General features: G+C 36.6%; 3 protein-coding genes across 3 annotated transcripts; all 3 read left to right on the top strand.

Moving 5' to 3' along the window:
- The first annotated feature begins 1,733 nt into the window (after positions 1-1,733).
- LOC115412621 (trace amine-associated receptor 13c-like) lies at positions 1,734-3,018 on the top strand. Its single transcript, XM_030125220.1, has 2 exons — positions 1,734-1,903; positions 2,199-3,018. The coding sequence occupies exons 1-2, from the start codon at positions 1,734-1,736 to the stop codon at positions 3,016-3,018; spliced, it is 990 nt and encodes a 329-aa protein (XP_029981080.1).
- Positions 3,019-8,232: 5,214 nt separating this feature from the next.
- On the top strand, positions 8,233-9,581 carry LOC115412784 (trace amine-associated receptor 13c-like). Its single transcript, XM_030125446.1, has 2 exons — positions 8,233-8,417; positions 8,762-9,581. The coding sequence occupies exons 1-2, from the start codon at positions 8,245-8,247 to the stop codon at positions 9,579-9,581; spliced, it is 993 nt and encodes a 330-aa protein (XP_029981306.1). The 5' UTR covers positions 8,233-8,244.
- Positions 9,582-12,167: 2,586 nt separating this feature from the next.
- Positions 12,168-21,621, top strand: LOC115411986 (trace amine-associated receptor 13c-like). The gene is made up of 3 exons (XM_030124291.1): positions 12,168-12,337; positions 13,438-13,565; positions 21,551-21,621. Exons 1-3 carry the CDS (start codon positions 12,168-12,170, stop codon positions 21,619-21,621), a joined length of 369 nt encoding a protein of 122 aa, XP_029980151.1.
- Positions 21,622-21,975: the final 354 nt, after the last annotated feature.

The raw sequence follows: 21,975 nt of genomic DNA, 5'->3' as shown, positions 1-21,975 counted from the left end.
GCGGACATTGTTCCATTACTACAACCAGGAATTCATTTTTTCTCCAACTTCATGCACAAACATTAAAGGCTATATAGTACAAAAGTAACTGCGGATGAATTTTCTCCATGTTTGTTGAAAATAAAGATATACATAGCAAAATAATTGCATGTGATGTGGGTTTGCTCATATTTACAGGTTTGTAATAAATGTTCTGACATTTAACCAAATAAGATGAGAAACATACTGTGCTCCTGCTACATTCAGGTTCAGCAAACAGCTATTGTGTTCAGTGTTACAGCTTTGTATAAAAAATGATGTGATCACTCTACAAATCATAAAATCCCACTAAACACAAAACAGCTTGGTTACTGCTTGATGCAGTGGAACTTTTGTCATTTTAGACTTCACCTCCACTGACTGGTAACCCTAAAAATAACAGCAGGCATGCAATTTTCTACATACAGCGTAATTTACTATCTAATGCAAAACTAATGACCTCTGTGTAAAAACAGGACCAATAGCATTTTTTACAGATTAAATACATTTTAAATAAGCCTTGTAACAGTTTACCTAGTTTACATTGTATATTAATTTTTAAAAAGTGACAATAAAGGGCACAGATTCATGTAGTGCTTTTCTTTTGTCCTACCTCCATTATTCATTCACCCTGTAGCTCAGTTCCTTGGAATTGTTTGCCTGCTTAACAATTCTGCTTATCGATTTCGCCTTCGTCACACATGCGTGATGACATCACATATTAACTGCATTGTTTTGGTTTAGAACGTAGCCAACATGGTGTCGAGGCAGAAACATACCTAAGTATGGCTATATTTCAGGTGTAAACACGACACCAGGGTACTTGTAACACTTGCAAAGCTTCCATTTCTTCAAAGAGGGGAAATACCTCCACTATGCTAAAACATCTGTCCACACCTAATGCAGTTCATTTGCAGGAATGTCACGTTTCATACACTACTTAGCGACCCTTGTGAATCTAGTGGCAGAGAAAACACCAGGGTGTCATCCAGGCCCAGTTGTGGGGGGAGTAACAAACGTCCTGCCCCTTCAAATATAATTTCTGAAGGTAGGGAAAAGGGAAATGAGGTCCACAATAGAGGGATAAATAGAGGAATTAGTAGTGTGTCTTAAATTTCACTTTGTACATTTGTATGGTGTGACCACCCCCCCATCATCTGTTATTATTATTTGTGCATACTGTATATATATTCTGCACAGAGATGGAAATATAAAAGACTATTAATGCAAACAAACCCCTCTGTACTCTTTTATTCCCTCACCCAATGAGAATCGATAAGGAATGGGATCGATAAGTAAAATCGATAATGGTATCGGAATCGTTAAATTCTTATCAATTCCCATCCCTAATTCCCATCCACCACTTAGCTGTTCTAAAATCACTGGAAGGCTTATTGTTTCATTTTGTTCTTTAGAAGTATAACTAATTGGTTTTTTTTTTACATAGTTCCCAAGAATAAGCCAGAACACAAAATTACACATGCAAAATTGGAAAATTATACATGCACATATGAATTCCACCAAATTAGTCTGCGCTTGTGTGTTTCACTGCCCAACTATACTCTGGAGTATAAGGACGGGCTTCTCAATACATGTCATATCTGACTCTTCTTGGGCAGGGAGATAAGATATTGTAAAGATAAAACAGCAGTTGATGCAGAGCTTTCATCAGAAAGCTGGTAGGAGCTTACGTTCTTCTCCTCCTCTCTTGGACAATGGAAACCTTAGAGGAAGCCGAACTCTGCTTTCCATCATTGAACAACTCCTGCTGGAAGACAAGTCGCTCTCATGTGGAGGCCACGATCGTCTACACTGTGCTCTCCTGCATCACTCTGATCACTGTGGTCCTGAACCTGCTGGTCATCATCTCTATCTACCACTTCAGGCAGAGATAATCTTCTCTGCATATGTTATACAATATGTTTATCATTATTCTCATAATTGCAGTTAATGTCAGGGATACAATGAGTCTGTTCATATACATAGTAGATGAATAGTACTTATAAATAGTCTGTTAATTGTAGAGGTTTTTGTCAATATTTAATGTCTACTGAGCTTTTAACATTTATTATATTGAGGCATATTTTTACTATACCTGACAAATTATACAACCAGTATTGCACCATCTACTTCCTTCTTTACCTGTTTCTATATAACAACTGTATTTCATTTAATTCCAGGCAGCTCCACACCACCACCAACCTCCTCCTCCTATCTCTGGCTGTCTCCGACTTCCTTGTGGGTTTATTACAGATGCCATTTCAGATCTTCCATTACAGAGGCTGCTGGATCCTGGGTGATTTTGCTTGTGTTGTTTATTACTTTTCAGCTTTTCTTGTTGTCAGTGTGTCAGTAGGAAACATGGTTCTCATTTCAATTGACCGCTATGTGGCTATTTGTGACCCCATGTTGTATCCTACAAAAGTCACTCCGAGAAGAGTTCAGATCTGCATTTATATGTGTTGGATATTTTCTACTATTCATGCCAGTTGGATACTGAGAGATTTACTCAAACAACCAGGCAGGTATAACACCTGTCATGGAGAATGTGTACTTGTAGTGAATTTTGCTGAAGGAGTTTTTGATCTTATTGTTACTTTTTTAGCTCCCTTTCTCATCATCACAGTTTTATACATGAGAGTATTTGTGGTGGCTGTGTCTCAGGCCCGTGCCATGAGATCCCATGTTGCAACAGTCTCACAGCAGCATTCAGGGACTGTCACTGCACAGAAATCTGAGCTGAAAGCAGCCAAGACACTTGGCATTCTTGTAGTTGTGTTTATTTTGTGTTCTTGTCCGTATTACTGTTTCACTGTTGCAGCCGAGACCAACCTGGTTGGGGCATCGTCTGCAGATGTTGAGCTTTGGCTGATATATTTTAACTCCTGTCTAAATCCTCTCATTTATGCTTTTTGTTATCCCTGGTTCAGAAAATCTATTAAACATATTGTGACACTAAAGATACTGCAGCCTGACTCTCGTGATACCAACATACTGTAGAAAGATACTATTCTGTCTGTTACAGGAAACTCTTTCATCATGTAAACAAATTAAAATTAACATTTTATAAATAATTGTGGAAAATGTTCTGTAGACATACATAGAGAATGTGTCTTTATTTTATTATATGATTAATGTGAATATGACAGTTCAAAAACTCAGCTGTCACTGGTGTTACTGTGAAAACAGTGTACAACTTATTTTCATTGCATGACATCACAACCCTATGAATTATCTTTAAAAATAATGTTTGGTTGTATTGTTATGCTGTCATTTGATCAGAATTAACTGCTTCTAATAGGGTTTATTGGTCATACATAGAGGATTTCACACTTTCACCACTCTGAACTGGTCATGTTATATAAAAACACAACATAAATGGTGACTAAAACAACCAATTTCCTTCTTCAGTTCATAACAGTTGGGCTCAAATCTGATCCTTTCAGCTTAGTAAGTTATCAGTGCTATCAGGTTTCCTAAAAGGAGGGACATTTTCTGTGGGCAGGTGCAGGAAAACACAGAGGACAGAGAAGCACTCAGAAGACTTTCTGGATGTATTACCCCGGAAACAAGGAATGAGCACGAGAACAGGTTTCTCAATGCAGGAATTGAAGAATGTACTTCCCAACGTACAAAGTTATGTAATACAATTGTCAGATGGACAGAGTGTGTCTCCATGATTGGTTGTCTAGTGTAGATACACCTATGAAATGGTTGTGCGCCAAACCTTACAGATGACATAGCAACGGACACGTGTGCACAGATAATTTAGGAAAACTACTGTATGTCTATGAACCTTTGGATGTAGAAATGTTGTCTGCACATCCTAATGGAGGTCAGAGAAAAGGCAACATGTACAGAATGCAGCATAACATGACCTGAAGCCTGACCTCTACTAACTACAAATTGTTTGCTAAAACCCAAAGATGTCAGAATTTCTGAAACACAAGGAAGGCTACCTTATTTTGTTGAATAGGAAATACATTTGGCAACATATAACACTCTGTGACGCATTAGACAGTGGTCTGAATCCTGGTAGAAGCTGTGACAGCAATGTCATTTAGCCCATATGCTAACATATTTTTTTAATGCCATGCGATCTGCCTGCACTACGTTCACCCCTGGTCGAAATGTATTGGCCATACTATCAGTGGAAAAGACACTTGTCAGGGACATGCCTGGCTTTAACAATAGAGTCATGGAAAAATGTTTATGTTTGAAGGATAGATGGGTGAAATTTACTCATAAAAGAATAAATGACTGAAAACATATACTGTGTATTTTTGTTTTAATTTAAATATAATACTATATATATATATATATATATATATATATATAAATAATAAATCATATTTTAAAATAGTGGCCCATGTACTTTGGTGTATCCTAGTTGTGACAAATGGTTATAGTGCATCTGAAAACTGACTTGCAAACTGCGCCTCACCAAAAAATTATTTCACCAGCTGCCACTGGTTAACTATATCGTCCTCAGGACCTTGTGGAGTTTCTCACAACTATGAGAAAAAGAGTAAAATTGAAGTCTTGATATTTGTACCTGGTAGTACCTGTGATGTCACTCTGGAGTAAATGCAAAACCCACTGTAAAAAAAACTCATAGTGTTATAATGCACTGTGATTGTTAAACTGGACTGACTGATCAACTCACTGATGAAATGTACCTTTTATCTATATTAAAAAAGCCAAGTGGCCTCTGTGTGCATGCATGTATGTGTGTCCGGGAATTCACATAAAATCCGTGAAGAGCTGACCACTGCAGTGTTGCATACTTATGTATTTTTGGTCAAGGAAGAGACTAGCGAAAACAGCAAGTTGATAGGACCAATATTTGGAGAGATATTAGTCATTTTGGAATACAATAGCCTTAGGCTGCCTACATAGTAAACATGTGCGATGTGTGCAAGAGACTAATGCAACGCAAGCAACACATTTCTTTTCATAGTCAACACATTGAATGCAAGCAAGCCGGGGGACGTGTAATATGCGATACACCGCTCATGCAATAGGGCTCCGAGTCAGGTACAGTCCAGGTGTCAAACCAGGTGATATTCAGATCAAAAAGGCTACTGAAGAAGAGTGTATTCTGATGTTTGTTGCACCAGACATTTTGAGGGTAGGAATACTAACTCATATTCACTGGAGAAAAATCACATACACAGCCACTGGTAACGTTCAACCCGGACTCACTGAGCCCGTGTCACTTTTTATTAGTGAACATCCTGTTTGACCTTTCAGTTTAAGAGCACAAAGAACACAGAACAGGTTGTAATACATAACAATGCTGATTTTGAATCACTGGCGCAAAAAAAAAAAAAAAGCCAAATATAGACGGTGGTATGTTCGGCTTCTGAACGGCAGCAGAGACGTAATCAGGACAAGGAATTCATAGCTTTTGTTCGGCCTATGCAAATTCTAGAACGGGAGAGGCTTTTCCAATATTTCCGAATGTCTGTCTGCGACCTGCTGGCTCGAGGAGCTCGCTTTCTGACGGAGACTCCTGTGAATCACTAAGATCTTCTTCTGCAAAAATAACGTGTTGAATTAAACTACATCCCTTGCGTATTGCCCCTACCAGTGACGTATGGTATTACATGTGCCGCTGCTTCGCGTATCAAAAAAAATGGACAACATATTTTGAGATGCAAGCACGCATCATGGTGGCCAATGCGTCTCAATTCGTTGCAATGTGTTCGCGTCTGCATGCCCTTGTGTTGACTATGAAACGGCCCTTACAATCACATTGCTATGGCCAGAATGGTTTGGCAGTGACTGCTGTTTAAATGCGGTACAGCATGCACAAATACACAACAGCATAACAACTACCACATCTAGAACCCGTGGATCCCAATGGGTCAATGTGCAAGTCACATTTATCCTTTAGCTATCATGAGTGCTTGATCTTATATTTGCAGGCCTCCTTCATGATAATACAAGTTGACATTATATTTCCTTCATACTGACCTGCTTTTACAGTCTGACTGTAAGTTTTACAAAAAAGAGCAAGATTATATTGTTTAACTGCAAATCAATACACTCCATTACAGAAATCACAGCTGTAGTTTGATATACTTGTTTTTCTCCCTTTAAACCAGCAGTGTCAAACATACGGCCCACTGGCCAAAACCGGCCAAACAAAAGTTCCAATCCAGCCCACAGGAGAAATTTGCAATGTCTAAAAATTACACAGAAGACCGTAACAGTCAAGGGTGTCACTTGACTAAATATTTTGTGTATTTGTAGATCCACTGCAATCTGTACGTTGTAATGCACATGTAAATAAAAAGCTCAGACATACACTGTTAAAACTGCCCTTTGGTTGTTCATGGTTTTTCATGTCATTCACATTTTTTGTCAAAGGATAGTTTGTAATTGCAAATGTAGCACCCTACCCCATGTGACTAAGAATACTTACAATTAATTATTTCAATCTGTCACTCTGGGCGGGCTCTGGGTTCTTCAGTTATGTTTTGTGGTGTTGTATCAACTTAAAATAACAGTTGCAACAGATGATATACTTTTAATCATCAGAAATATGTAAGAGAATTAATTGTTTGGTGCTTCCACTTAGTAGGACATGAAACAAAATATGATGAATGCCAAGAAGAAGAATTATGAATTTAATTAGTTTGATGTGGGCTGGTCCCTTTCTTTGTTTCACTCAATATATTTTAACTCTGAGCTAGTAGTAATTGTTATTTTAACCAAATCAATATTTTATAATGAATTTTATTTACTACTCACATACAGTACTTTAAAAATAAAGTCAGTGTATTTACATCAAATGATGAGTATCACACACAACCCTAATTATCACTTATTAAAGGCAATAAACTTTGACAAGCAAAATAAAATAAAGGCACGTGCAACTGATTTTGTACTCACACTGTCCACAATTGGCGTGTGGTGTGTATAGATGATGGAAAAAGAATGAGGAGGTTATGGATGGTGAAGAAGAAGGGAGAGAGGAGATCCAGTGACCACGGCCTTGACACACGTGACTTCTGGCTCTCAGCCGACACCTGTCACTCACAGCTCCGACGGAAAGCAAGGTCCAAGAAGTGTATGTTGGTCCTGTCCTCTGGCAAACATATATACATGTGGTTTAACCCATTATATCGACACTCTCTATGCATTTTCATAAAATCATTCTGAGTTCACATAGCATACCACATTAACACATTTAGCACAAGTAACGTGAGGCTTCTAGAGTTTAGCGTGTGTAAACCACTGTTAGCATGCTAGCGCGCTAATCACGTTTAGCTTTACATTGCAACATTATCAGCAATAACAGTCCGTGACCACCACAATACAAACATTTACCTTCTGTACGCTTTTGTATGCCCATTTACCATCGACAAACTCTGCATCTATCCTGGTAGGAGGGCAATACTCTAGTATAACAGCACAATCCCACGTCGTTTCTTCATCGTTCTCTCAAGCTGTTTCTGCGTTGACCTAACCTGCCTCCTGGATGTCCCACCCCCATATGTCACGATTGGACGACAGTTAAATGACAACAGCAGGAAACCAATAGACAAGCTTCACAAAATAAATGACACATCAAAACATTTTCTTGCTCATGCAAAACCCAACAGACAATTTTATTACAGCATTAAAATTAATTACTGTCTTAGCTTTGGCCCTTTTCTCTTAAACAGAAACACAAACCGATTCCTTATTGCAAATACATGAATTACAATCAAATGAACGTGATTTGTTTTTATAAGCATAACTTATTTGTTATTTATTTATTTATTTATTTATTTGTTGAATAGATCAACTTATTCATATTTATTACTTTTTTGTTTTTTTAAGACCGGGCTACATGAACATTTCCATAATGCAAATTTTCTCGTTTTTTTGCACGAATACAAAGAGACAGATTTGGAGTTGTCATCATTTATAGATTATTATGATATGGTTTGGTGTAGGCCGTGAACTAAAATGAGTTTGACAGCCTTGCTTTAAACATTACTTTAGGTGAAGGAAAATATAAATAATTCAGCTGTTTGACAAAGACCTCAGACCGATAAACCACTTGGGGTTTACAGTGATCTGTTCAACTACACCCAAGAGTCCTGGGAGTGGCTTCTGAACAGAACCTGAATAAGACTTAAACTTCTGCCTTTGAATATTATTTTTGGTGGAGGTATAATGAAGACACAGTCAAAGCTCCCTGGACTTCATTCTCTTTTCCTCCTCTCTCTGATGATGGAAACACTGGATGAAGTCGTGTTCTGTTTTCCATCGTTCAACAACTCCTGCAGGAAGACGATTCGACCTCATGTGGAGGCCACACTCATCTACACCCTCTTCTCCTCCATCACTCTGGTCACTGTGGTCCTGAACCTGCTGGTCATCATCTCTATCTCCCATTTCAGGCAGTGATAAACTTCTCTGCATACTAAAAAACAAATGCATTTTGTTATTATATTTGGAAAAGAAAGACCTTTAGCGAGTATATTGTTTACCAGTGTTTACAATTCATTGATTTAGAATATTTGTGTAGTTTTATATGTTCCTCATTTCATTATTCATTATTATTCAATTGGAATAAGGATGTATGCTTTTCTTGTGTATCCTTAAATCAAACATGTTTTCTAGTGGTTTCATATCAGTTTAAACTCATGTTTTTACTGTGCCTTACAATTTAGACTTCAATTATTGCTTTTCCTTCTCTATCTGCCACTGTATAACTTCATTTTAATCATTATTTATTTTTCAGGCAGCTCCACACCACCACCAACCTCCTCCTCCTCTCTTTGGCCGTCTCAGACTTCTTTGTGGGTTTATTACAGATGCCAGTTGAAATTCTCCTTTTCCAAGGCTGTTGGATCCTGGGTGACTTTGTGTGTGCCATGAATTACTTTCTAGGTTTTCTTGTTATCAGTGTGTCAGTAGGAAACATGGTTCTCATTTCAATTGACCGCTATGTGGCTATTTGTGACCCCATGTTATATCCTACAAAAGTCACTCTGAGAAGAGTTCAGATCTGCATTTATATGTGTTGGATATTTTCTACTCTTCATGCCAGTTGGATATTGAGAGATTTGCTCAAACAACCAGGCAGGTATAACACCTGTCATGGAGAGTGTGTACTTGTAGTGAATTTTGCTGAAGGAGTTTTTGATCTTATTGTTACTTTTTTAGCTCCCTTTCTCATCATCACAGTTTTATACATGAGAGTATTTGTGGTGGCTGTGTCTCAGGCCCGTGTCATCAGATCCCATGTTGCAACAGTCTCACAGCAGCGTTCAGGAACTGTCACTGCACAGAAATCTGAAATGAAAGCAGCCAGAACACTTGGCATTGTCGTAGCTGTGTTTATTTTGTGTTCTTGTCCGTATTATTGTTTCACTGTTGCAGCTGAGACCAACCTGGTTGGGGCATTAACTGCAGGTGTTGAGCTTTGGCTGATATATTTTAACTCCTGTCTAAATCCTCTCATTTATGCTTTTTGTTATCCCTGGTTCAGAAAATCTATTAAACATATTGTGACACTAAAGATACTGCAGCCTGACTCCCGTGAGACCAACATACTGTAGAAAGATACTATTTTGTCTGTTATAGGAAACTCTTTCATCATGTAATCAAATTAAAATGAACATCTGATAAATAATTGTGGAAAATGTTCTGTAGACATACATAGAGAATGTGTCTTTATTTCATTATATGATCATGTGAATATGACAGTTCAAAAACTCGGCTGTCACTGTGAAAACAGTGTACAACTTATTTTCATTGCATGACATCACAACTGTATGAATTATCTTTAAAAATAATGTTTGGTTGTATTGTTATGCTGTCACTGGATCAGAATTAACTGCTTCTAATAGGGTTTATTATAAAGGATTTCACACTTTCACCACTCTGAACTGGTCATGTTATATAAAAACACAACAAACGGTGAATAAAACAACCAATTTCCTTCTTCAGTTAATAACAGCTGGGTTCAAATCTCATCCTTTCAGCTTAGTAAGTTATCAGTGCTATCAGGTTTCCTAAAAGGAGGGAAATCTCCTGTGGGCAAATGCAGGAAAACACAGAGGACAGAGAAACACACAGAAGACTTTCTGGATGTATTACACAGGAAACATGGAAGGAGCACATGACAACAGGTTTCTCAATGCAGGAACTGAAGAATGTACTTCCCAACGTATCTTGTCTGATACAAATATCAGACAGAGTGTGTCTCCATGATTGGTTGTATAAACCTTAAAGCTGCGTATGACTTTCACCACTAATTTTTCTTCAGATTTGTAAAACCTGAGTTATAGCCTCCTTATCACAAATCCATTAGTCTTTCCGTGCTAATGCACCTAAATCACTTCCCTCACGGTGAACAACTTCGAAGTGTACTCCATCATAAGCCGTCTGTTTGTTTGTGTATGAAACTCAAACCAAATCGTCACTCTGGCCTTTTTGGAATTCCACGCAGCTGCAGCACCAAGAAGCAATGAAGCCGTTTCTGTGTTTCTTGCTGATGCAGCCATACTGTGACTGCGTGGAATTCCCATTCCCACAATGCACTCTGCGACAAAATTTCTGAAAAGGCCCAAGTGACATATTGTTTGATATGTTAACAAACAGATGGTTTGTGATGGAATACATTTCAAAGTTGTTTCACCGTGAGGGAAGTGATTTAGTTACATTAGCACGGAAAGACTTATGGATTAGTGATAAGGAGGCTATCACTCGGGTTTTACAAATCTGAAGAAAAATTAGTGATGAAACTCATACACTGCTTTAAAGATGACAGCAACGGACAGATGTATGCACAGATAATCTAGGAAAACAAGTGTATGTCTATGAACCTTGGGATGTAGAAATGTTGTCTGCACATCCTGATGGAGGTCAGAGAAAAGGCGAAGTGTACAGACAGCAGCATAACATGACCTGAAGCCTGACCTCAGAACTAATTGTTTACTAAAACCAAAAGTTAGCTACCTTATTTTGCTGTATAGGAAATACACTCAGCAACATATGAATCCACACAAGTCCTGATGCTTACTGGTTTGTTTCTCACATGAGCAAGTATTTGGAGATTACACAAAACATGTTGCAACCTGTATTACTTCACTTTATATTTTTATTTTGTAGCTAACAGTATTCAAGTTATGTACAGCTGCTGGTGGTGTAGTTAAAAGCATCAAAGACAGTGCTGTTTTACAGAGTCTGGTAATACTGCAGATATATGCTGAGTCAATAATATTCACATAGTGTATTATTACTAAAGGAACAAGCTGCTCTTTGCTCATAATCAAGTGGAAATATCACATGACATTTTTATCCGGTGTTGTCATGGTATACAGAGCAGATCAGAGTCCACTTGTTTGGTTAAGAAGCCTTTAATCAAAGCCTCAAGGACAGAAGTTAGCGAGGCAGAACGCAACACAAAGATCTGACCATGTTCTAATCATGTTATAGTCACAATCACGGACACATCTGGTAAAGAGATTTTCCATCAGTCGTGTTAATTATATCGTCCTCAGCACCTTGTGGAGTTTGTCAAAACTATAAGAAAAAGAGTCAAATTGAAGAACTGATATTTGGACCCAGTGATGTCTGTAGTGTCACTGTGGAGTCACATGCAAAACCTTACAATGGACTGTAATTGTTAAATTGGACAGACAGGTCAACTCACTGATGAAATGTAGCTTTTATCACATTTATCCTTTAGCTATAGTGACTGCTTGATCTTATGTTGGCAGGCCTCCTTCAGGATAATACACTTTAGCAACATAGTTCTCTCATACTGACCTGTTTTTACAGTCTGTCTGTATGTTTTACAACAAAGAGCAAGATTACATTGTTTAACTGCAAATCAATACATTCCATTACACAAATCACAACCGTAGCTTGACAGACTTGATCTCATCCCTTTAAACATTACTTTAGGTAGAGAGGAAGATAAAAATAATTCAGCTGTTTGACAAAGAACTCAGACCGATAAACCGCCTGGGGTTTACAGTGTTCTGTTCAGCTACACCCAAGAGTCCTGGGAGTGGCTTCTGAACAGAACCTGAATAAGACTTAAATTTGTGCCTTTGAATATTATTTTGGGTGACGATGTAATGAAGACACAGTCAAAGCTCCCTGGACTTCGTTCTCTTCTCCTCCTCTCTCTGATGATGGAAACGCTGGATGAAGCCGAGTTCTGTTTTCCATCGTTCAACAACTCCTGCAGGAAGACGATTCGACCTCATGTGGAGGCCACACTCATCTACACCCTCCTCTCCTCCATCACTCTGGTCACTGTGGTCCTGAACCTGCTGGTCATCATCTCTATCTCCCATTTCAGGCAGAGATAAACTTCTCTGCATACTCAAAAACAAATGCATTTTTTATTATACTTGGAAAAGAAAGCCCTTTAGCAAGTATATTGTTTACCACTGTCTACAATTCATTGATTTAGAGTATTTGAGGAGTTTTATATGTTCCTTATTTCACATAGTGAATTAGAATAAGGATGCATTCTTTTCTTGTGTATCCTTAAATCAAATATATTTTCTAGTAGTTTCATATCAGTTTAACCCTTTCATGCATGAATTATGAGAACCTTAATCAAGATTTTTTTTTTTCCTGAGAGTTTTTATTTCTCTTTAGGCATGACAAAAGCAATGTGATGGATTTTTTTTTTTTTTTTTTTTTTTTATGAACCTATTTTTCACTGGGTTACAGAAATGTCCAGTCAGCTGGACACCATGCATTTACTGACATACTATGTGAAAATTATGAAATACATTATTTTAATTCTGTTAATCTGTTCTCACATTTTAACATTCTATAACCTCCTGAGACCCAGCAATGCATTTTTGTCCTCTGTATGGGACAAGAGTTTTACAGCGTTATAAAAAAAAAAAAAAAAAAAAAAAAAAAAAAATGCTGTCCATTGCAAAGGACATTCCATAATTTTAAAAAAATCTATCTGAAAAAACTGTCATATCATGCTGTTTCCAATCAAGGCAATTATTAAATGTAAAAAAGCCAAAACTTTTCCTTCCCTGGGTCTCTACTTATTACTCAGATATGCCAAAAAAAATTGTTGTTAAAAAAAAAACCAACCTGTTAATTACAGTCTAATAACCATTGGAAATTGATTAACACTCAAATATGTTACTGCAGGTCAGGTTGATCAAGAACAGTAATGGTATGAGTTGCATTGTATGGGATGATGCATAAGCGTCCACTGTGTTGGTTGATATGCAAGTAAAACAACAAAATCCATGAATATACAAGAGAACAACTTTGAACAGCTGTCCACTGTAGTGACCACTAGGCATGAAAGGGTTAAACTCATGTTTTTACTGGGCCTTACAATTTAGACTTCTATTATTGCTTTTCCTTCTCTATCTGCCACTGTATAACTTTATTTTAATCATTATATTCTTCCTTTTTCAGGCAGCTCCACACCACCACCAACCTCCTTCTCCTCTCTTTGGCTGCCTCAGACTTCCTTATGGGTCTTCTACAGATGCCAGTTGAAATCCTCCTTTTCCGAGGCTGTTGGATCCTGGGTGATTTTGTATGTGCCGTGAATTACTTTTTAGGTTTTCTTGTTGTCAGTGTGTCAGTAGGAAACATGGTTCTCATATCAATTGACCGCTATGTGGCTATTTGTGACCCCATGTTGTATCCTACAAAAGTCACTCTGAGAAGAGTTCAGATCTGCATTTATCTGTGTTGGATATTTTCTGCTCTTCATGCCAGTTGGATATTGAGAGACGTTCTTATCCAACCAGGCAGGTATAATTCCTGTTATGGAGAGTGTCTAGTTATAATTAACTATGTTGAAGGAGCTGTTGATCTTGTTGCAACTTTTTTAGCCCCAGTTATTATCATTACAATTTTGTACATGAGAGTATTTGTGGTGGCTGTGTCTCAGGCTCGTGCCATGAGATCCCATGTTACATCTGTCTCACAGCAGCGTCCAATTGTAACTGCACAGAAATCTGAGATAAAAGCAGCCAAAACACTTGGCATTCTCGTATTAGCTTTTCTTCTGTGCTCTTGTCCATATTATTGCGTCACTGTTGCAGAGGAGAACAACTCGACTGAGGCCTCACTAGTAGTTGTTCAGATGTGGTTGTTATATTTTAACTCCTGTCTAAATCCTATCATCTATGCTTTTTGCTATCCATGGTTCAGGAAATCTATTAAATATATTGTGACACTTCAGATACTGCAGCCTGGCTCCCGAGACACAAATATACTGTAGAAAGACAACAGATTTTCTTTGTAACTGGAAGCTCATTCATTTAATGTTAAAGTTAACACAAAGTCACGACTATGAAGTAAAAAATGTAGTAATCTGTTTATTTAAAAAACACATTAGTAGAAAAAAAATGTCTTTAATTGACATTTAAATGTATGTGACCTGTGTTAAAATTAAGGATTTGGTTTCTTTACATGTTCAACAAAAATACTAGTTCTTGGCAAAACAGCATTTTCCTCCCATGCACCTAGGTCATGAAATAATCTCCATTTTAGTATCATAAAGAATCATAAAGAATGCATTGAGAGAGGAATGTTTTTTTTTGAGAGAGAGATCACTGTGTTTGAATAGCTTTTATTTGGATTTACTGGTAATTTGTGTATCCTGTACATGTTGATTTTGTATGACTGCTACCTTGGCCAGGTCTCCCTTGGAAAAGAGACCTCTGACCTCAATATGACTACTTCCTGGTTAAATAAAGGTAAATAATAATAGCAATCATCATCATAGCTGCATACAAAAAAAAATTGTGAATGACACAGGATTCCAAATGTTGCAGCAATTTTATAAATAATGATTTGCACTATAGCCAACATGTATGATTTGATTGGAATGACCTCATGGCTCTATAACAGTCTTTTTCATGTAGGGCACAGGTGTCAAACATGCGGCCCAGGGGCCAAATATGGCCCGCCAAAGGGTCCAATACAGCCCCTTGGATGAATTTGCAAAATGCAAAAATTACACTGAAGATATCAACAATTAAGTGTGTTAAAATCATTTCAGGTCATTTCAGTCTAAAGTGGATCAGAACCAGTAAAATACTATCATAACCTATAAATAAAAAAAACTGTAAATTTGTCTCTTTGTTTTAGTGTAAAAAAAAAAAAAAGTAAAATTGCACAAAAAAATTGACATTTACAGACTAGCCTTTAACAAAAAATGTGAATAACCTGAAATGTCTGAAGAGAAGTATGTGGAATTTTAATAATATTCTCCCTGTTATTTAATGTTTTGTGTATTTGTAGATCCACTGTGATCTCTAAGTTGTGATTCACTTGTATAAATGATAAACTAAGGCAATACATTGTTAACACTGCACTTATTTTACTAAAGAATTTTCAGGTTGTTCATATTTGTTCATGCTATGTTCAAGTGCAATTCATAGACGTAAACACTTTCATTACGGAATTTACTTTTTTCACTCAAAAGTTCTTATCCTATTATTTATATTGTTTTACTGGTCTGGCCCACTTTACATCATATTAGGCTGGATGTGACCCCTGAACTAAAATGAGCTTGACAACCCTGATGTAGGGGGTCAGCACAAACATTTTGACCTCATTCTCACTCTTGTCATCTTACTGCAGAACCCCAAATCACAACAACCTCCTCATTACATGGTGTACTTCATGTAATAACCCCCCCCCACACACACACACACACACACACACACCCTTTAAAAGCCTGGTCTACTGTGATTGGTCAACAACAGTCGTGGTGAAATGACTCATATTGTCCTAATGATGACCCATAACTGGTCACTCATATGTTCTCTAATGGGGACATAAACATTTGAATGAATTTCAATGGAAAAAAGAACATAAAGCCCTGAAGGCATCAAAAGGTTAAGTTTTCCAGGAAATTACAGCACTTTAAGCTGAACTTATTCTGCTTTTCCCACTTTTCACTTTCCATTATTGTGTTACATAGCGCCCCCCCCCCCCCCCCCCATGTAAAAGGTGAAGTAAGTTTCAAAGTGGCCCACCACAGGGAGCCTCCTTCGTCACAGAAGACAATGTCATGAGGTCTGTGAAAGCTCCGAGTTGGTTCTTTGCTCTTTTTTTTTTTTTTTTTTACATGGTCTACATCAGGGGTATCAAACATGCAGCCCAGGGGCCAAATGCAGCCCGCCAAAGGGTCTAGTTCGGCCCCAGGGATGTTTATGTTTATGTTTATGTTTACGCATTTGGCAGACGCTTTTTTCCAAAGCGACTTACAGGGGAAAACCAATTAAATCACTCAATCAATCAAATTTTATTTATATAGCGCCAGATCACAAAAAAGTTATCTCTTGACATTTTATATATAGAGTTGGTCAAAACCAGACTCTAAGTCAATTCTACAGAAACCCAACAGAATCCTCCAGGAGCAAACACTTGTGACTGGTGACAGTGGCGAGGAAAAACTTCCCTTTAACAGCAGAAACCTGGAGCAGACCCAGACTCCTGGAGGATGGCCGTCTGCCTTGACCAGTTGGGGTTAAAGAGAGAGAGTAGAGAAGGGGAAAAAGAGAGAGCGATAGAGATAGAGACTGGGGGAGAGGGGGAGAGTAGGGGGAGACACATGGAGGCGGTTGAGGATAAGTGAGTGGTGATGATGAGGGCAGGGAAGAGGCCGGACCACCGCAGCAGGTCCAGAGATAATCGTGAAAGAATCTGTGGTTGTCCTGGGAAAAACCTTATTAGAATATTTAAAATGGAATGTTTGAAAGTGCTAGGACAGGAGGTGCTCTCGGAAGAGCTGGGTCTTCAGGAGCTTCTTGAAGATAGGCAGGGATGACTCTGTTCTTGTAGCACTTGGTAGAGCGTTCCACCAACGTGGAACGACCCATGAAAAGAGCCTGGATTGTCTTGTACAAGGTCTGGGGACCACCAGACTACGTTCCCCAGACGAGCAGAGTGGTCGTGGGGCGATATAAGCTTTTATTAGTGCACCTAAGTAGACAGGAGCAGACCCACTGAGAATTTTGTAGGCTAGGATTAAAGATTTGAATTTGATGCGGGCAGCTATGGGTAGCCAGTGTAACTCAATGAGTAAGGGGGTGACATGTGCCCTTTTAGGCTGATTGAAGACCAGACGCGCTGCTGCATTCTGGACCATCTGTAGTGGTTTGACAACACAAGCTGGGAGGCCCGTTAGAAGAGCATTGCAGTAGTCAAGACGGGAGATAACCATAGTCTGCACCAGGAGCTGGGTGGCCTGTTCGGTTAGGTATGGCCTGATCTTTCTTAGGTTGAACAGAGTGAAACGGCATGATCGGGTGACAGAGGCAACGTGATCCGTGAAGGTCAACTGATTATCAATCATGACTCCCAAGTTACGTACTACACTGGTAGGAGCCAGAGGTATGGAGTCAATAGTGATGGAGATGTCCAGCTGTATGGTTGGCTTAGCTGGGAAGACCAGCAGTTCAGTTTTGGACAGGTTCAGCTGAAGGTGATGGGCTTTCATCCATGCAGATATGTCAGAGAGACAATCTGAGATCCGCACTGAGACTGTGGAGTCATCAGGTGGGAATGACAGATAGAGCTGGGTATCATCAGCTCTATCTGATGATGTTTTTGTCAAGTGCAAAAATTCCAGTCTTGAATTGAAATAAGCAAAAAAAAATTTAGCTTGAATTGAGGAAAACATCTTGAATCAGGCTAAAAAAAAATCTTCAATTAAGTAAAAAAAATCTTCAATTAAGCCAAAAAAAATCTCAAATTTAGCAAAAAATCTTGAATTAAGCCAAAAAAAAAAAATCTCCAATGAAGTCAAAACAAATCTTGAGTTAAGCCAAAAAAAAAAAAAAATCTTCAATTAAGTAAAAAAAAAATCTTCAATTAAGCCAAAAAAAATCTTCAATTAAGCCAAAAAAAAAATCGGTAATTTAGCAAAAAATCTTGAATTAAGCAAAAAAAAATCTTCAATTAAGTAAAAAAAAATCGTGAATTAAGCCAAAAAAAATTCTTCAATTAAGCCAAAAAAAATCGGTAATTTAGCAAAAAATCTTGAATTAAGCCAAAAAAAATCTCCAATTAAGTAAAAACAAATCTTGAATTAAGCCAAAAAAAAAAAAAAAAAAATCTTCAGTTAAGTAAAGACTAATCTTGAATGAAGCAAAAAAAAAAAAAAATTAAATTAAGTAAAAAAAAAAAATCTTGAATTTAGCAAAAAAAAAATTAAATTAAGTAAAAAAAAAAAAAAAAATCTTGAATTTAGCAAAAAAAAAAAAAAAAAAATCTTCAATTAAGTAAAGAAAATCTTGAATTAAGCAAAAAAAAAAATCTTCAATTTTAAGTAAAAAAAATCTTGAATTAAGCAAAAAAAAGTAAAAAAAATCTTCAATTAGGTAAAAACAAATATTGAATTAAGCCAAAAAACAAAAAACAAAACTTCAGTTAAGTAAAAAAAAAAATCTTGAATTTAGCACAAAAAAAATCTTCAATTAAGTAAAAAAAAAAAAAAAATCTTCAATTAAGCCAAAAAAAATCTCAAATTTAGCAAAAAATCTTGAATTAAGCAAAAAAAAAATTCTCCAATGAAGTCAAAACAAATCTTGAGTTAAGCCAAAAAAAAAAAAAATCTTCAATTAAGTAAAAAAAATCGTGAATTAAGCCAAAAAAAATCTTCAATTAAGCCAAAAAAAAAATCGGTAATTTAGCAAAAAATCTTGAATTAAGCCAAACAAAATCTCCAATTAAGTAAAAACAAATCTTGAATTAAGCAAAAAAAAAAAAAAAAAAAAATCTTCAGTTAAGTAAAGACTAATCGTGAATGAAGCAAAAAAAAAAAAAATTTAAATTAAGTAAAAAAAAAAAAAATCTTGAATTTAGCAAAAAAAAAAAAAAATTAAATTAAGTAAAAAAAAAAAAAAAATCTTGAATTTAGCAAAAAAAAAAAATCTTCAATTAAGTAAAGAAAATCTTGAATTAAGCAAAAAAAAAAATCTTCAATTTTAAGTAAAAAAAATCTTGAATTAAGCAAAAAAAAGTAAAAAAAAATCTTCAATTAGGTAAAAACAAATATTGAATTAAGCCAAAAAACAAAAAACAAAACTTCAGTTAAGTAAAAAAAAAAAAATCTTGAATTTAGCACAAATAAAAATCTTCAATTAAGTAAAAAAAAAAAAATCTTCAATTAAGCCAAAAAAAAAAAAAAAAAAAAAAAAATCTTCAATTTTAAGAAAAAAATCTTGAATTAAGCAAAAAAAAAAAACAAAAACAAAAACAAAAAATCTAGAATTAACAACCTAATTTTGTTTTAGTGCAAAAAATAACATTAAATTATGAAAATATTTACATTTACAAACTATCCTGAAACAATTAAATGTGAATAAGCTGAACAAATATGAACAACTTGACATGTCTAAAGAAAATTAAGCACAATTTTAACAATTTTCTGGCTGTTACTAAGTGTTTAGTGTCTTTGTATATTTGATCCATAATGCACATGTAGAAATGATAAGTTGAGGAATAATACTATTAAAATTGCATAACATTTTCTTACGTTTTTTAATTTAAATTTCAGTTTTTTCAGAGGTTTTTTTTTGGATAGTTTATGAAAGTAAGTATTTTCATAATTTAATGGAGTTTTTTTTTATGCTAAAACACAGACAAAAATTTGGAGTTGTCATTGTTTATAGGTTATTATGTTATTATTTTACTGGTTCGGCCCACTGCAGATCAAATTTAGCTGAATATGGCCCCTGAACTAAAATGACTTTGACACCCCTGGTCTACATCGTCACGTACTACAAACAGTGCAGGCCTAGCATCAAGAACACACCTACAAGCTGCAGTCAGAGCAGAGGTCAGGACAAATGTTTAGCCATATCTAGAAGATGCTGTTTTTTGCTCTGTGAGGAGGCGACTTCTTCATGTGCATTTCTACAGAAAGTAGACTGAGAGACAAGAGCTAGAAATGAATTTTTAACACAATTATTCAACACTTCGACCCCAGCTTTTTACTGTGTTCACTTCAGTTCACCCTGGACTGCTTTCTGGCCACAACTTAAAGTTTTCCAAAGAAATGGGACCCTTTTACACTGTCTTTTATTAAACAGATTTTAACCCTTTATAGGGCACTCATTGACACACTATGAAAATCAAAATTTCACCCTTAGTGTGCCACTGGACATCGACATCTACCTCCTTGTCAGTTGCCGTAACAAAAATCTCCCTCCTTTTGCCATGAACCATCCAAGAAGCATTTGTTAAAAAGTAAACACATGCAATGAAGCAACTATTATAAGGTCATAAACTGATTAAAATCACTCAAATTCACTAGTTACAGCTTCAAATTTTCAATAAAATCTCTCTGAATCCCTGTATAATGTTATAAACATAACGTGCTGCACACTTTTAATACACCTAAGCCAAATGTAGTGTAAGATTCTGTTGAAAGTTACTGCCCTGTAATTTAGATTAAATTGTCTTTGTGTAATACTTATTACAGACAGATTTATATGTGAAAGTACTCAGATATTATAACTACACAACGTACAAGAAACAGTAGGTCAAGGTCAGTTATTTTCAACAGGCCTCTGCTCCATGCCGAGAAGTATCCACACTATAAATTTGGTGCAGATATCTCAGTGCATTCTTCAGATAATGCGATTATGTCATTGAATGGAAAGACAAAACAGACAGATGACAAAACAATTACAATACCCTTCGGCCGAGGGGTAAAAATAGAACTTCCTATTTGACTATCTATTTTGTGTGTGTTTTTTTTACAATACCATTACAAAAGTGTTTAATCACAGAACATATCATATTTAAAATAAGGACTGGATGTCAAAATTTAAAGAATATCAACATAAAATCAATCTAAAACCCATGTTTGTTACACTGTCCTTCTACACTCCTAGGATTGGCCTCTGATCACAAAGATGGAGTATGACGTATCTGACTTTGTCCCTGGTTATCCTTTTGGGTGGAGCACAAACATAACTTATATCAGCGGTATGACAGAGTGCAGATCAGAATCTGTCTGTGGTTTGTTTTCTTCTCCTCTTCTCTCTGATGATGGAAACATTGGATGAAGCTGAGCTCTGCTTTCCATCATTAAACACCTCTTGCAAAAAGACCATCCACCCTCATGCGGAGGCCACCGTCATCTACACCCTGCTCTCCTTCATCACTCTGGTCACTGTGGTCCTGAACCTGCTGGTCATCATCTCTATCTCCCACTTCAGGCACACATAATCTTCTCTGCATGGCCTATACAATATGTATTTATTCTGCTGAAAGACAGGGACTATGGCCTTGAACAAGGCAAATAGAGCTTAAATGTCACATTTAACTGACGAGAACAGAGTTTTAAATTTCTTGTGTTTATTATAATTATTATTTACAGTAGTTGTGTCTGATTAAAGCACTAGAAGATTAGAGCATTTGGGTATTAGTTTATCTTTATTAGTTATGTTGAAGTAAAAAAAATCTTAAATGAATTTTTTTTGTAAACTTATAAATCTCTTTTCTCAATTTGTTGTGGGCTATGTGTTAAATAACTATATTCTTCCTTTTTCAGGCAGCTCCACACCACCACCAACCTCCTCCTCCTCTCTTTGGCTGTCTCAGACTTCCTTGCAGGTCTTCTAGAGATGCCAGTTGAAATCCTCCTCTTCCGAGGTTGTTGGTTCCTGGGTGACTTTGTATGTGCGGTGTATTGCTTTTTTAGTTTTCTTGTTGTTAGTGTGTCAGTAGGAAACATGGTGCTTATTTCAATTGACCGCTATGTGGCTATTTGTGACCCCATGTTGTATCCTACAAAAGTCACTATGAAAAGAGTTCAGTTCAGCATTTATCTGTGTTGGATATTTTCTACTGTTCATGCCAGTTGGATTCCAAGAGATTTTCTTAAATACCCAGAAAAGTACAGCTCCTGTTATGGAGAGTGTCTTGTTGTAGTAAACTCTCCTGAAGCAGCTGTTGATCTTGTTGTGACCTTTTTAG

This window comes from Sphaeramia orbicularis, chromosome 21 (assembly GCF_902148855.1).
Source record: "Sphaeramia orbicularis chromosome 21, fSphaOr1.1, whole genome shotgun sequence".
NCBI lineage: Eukaryota > Metazoa > Chordata > Actinopteri > Kurtiformes > Apogonidae > Sphaeramia > Sphaeramia orbicularis.
Note: the sequence above shows the minus strand (reverse complement) of the source record. Positions and strands in the feature narration are given on the sequence as shown.

Coding starts and splice junctions, on each gene's coding strand:
- LOC115412784 (XM_030125446.1), top strand. CDS start 8,245: ATGATGGAAACACTGGATGAAGTCGTGTTCTGTTTTCCATCGTTCAAC. Junction 8,418..8,761: donor ATCTCTATCTCCCATTTCAG/GCAGTGATAAAC, acceptor TTTATTTTTCAG/GCAGCTCCACACCACCACCA.
- LOC115411986 (XM_030124291.1), top strand. CDS start 12,168: ATGGAAACGCTGGATGAAGCCGAGTTCTGTTTTCCATCGTTCAACAAC. Junction 12,338..13,437: donor ATCTCTATCTCCCATTTCAG/GCAGAGATAAAC, acceptor TTCCTTTTTCAG/GCAGCTCCACACCACCACCA. Junction 13,566..21,550: donor GATCCTGGGTGATTTTGTAT/GTGCCGTGAATT, acceptor TTCCTTTTTCAG/GCAGCTCCACACCACCACCA.
- LOC115412621 (XM_030125220.1), top strand. CDS start 1,734: ATGGAAACCTTAGAGGAAGCCGAACTCTGCTTTCCATCATTGAACAAC. Junction 1,904..2,198: donor ATCTCTATCTACCACTTCAG/GCAGAGATAATC, acceptor ATTTAATTCCAG/GCAGCTCCACACCACCACCA.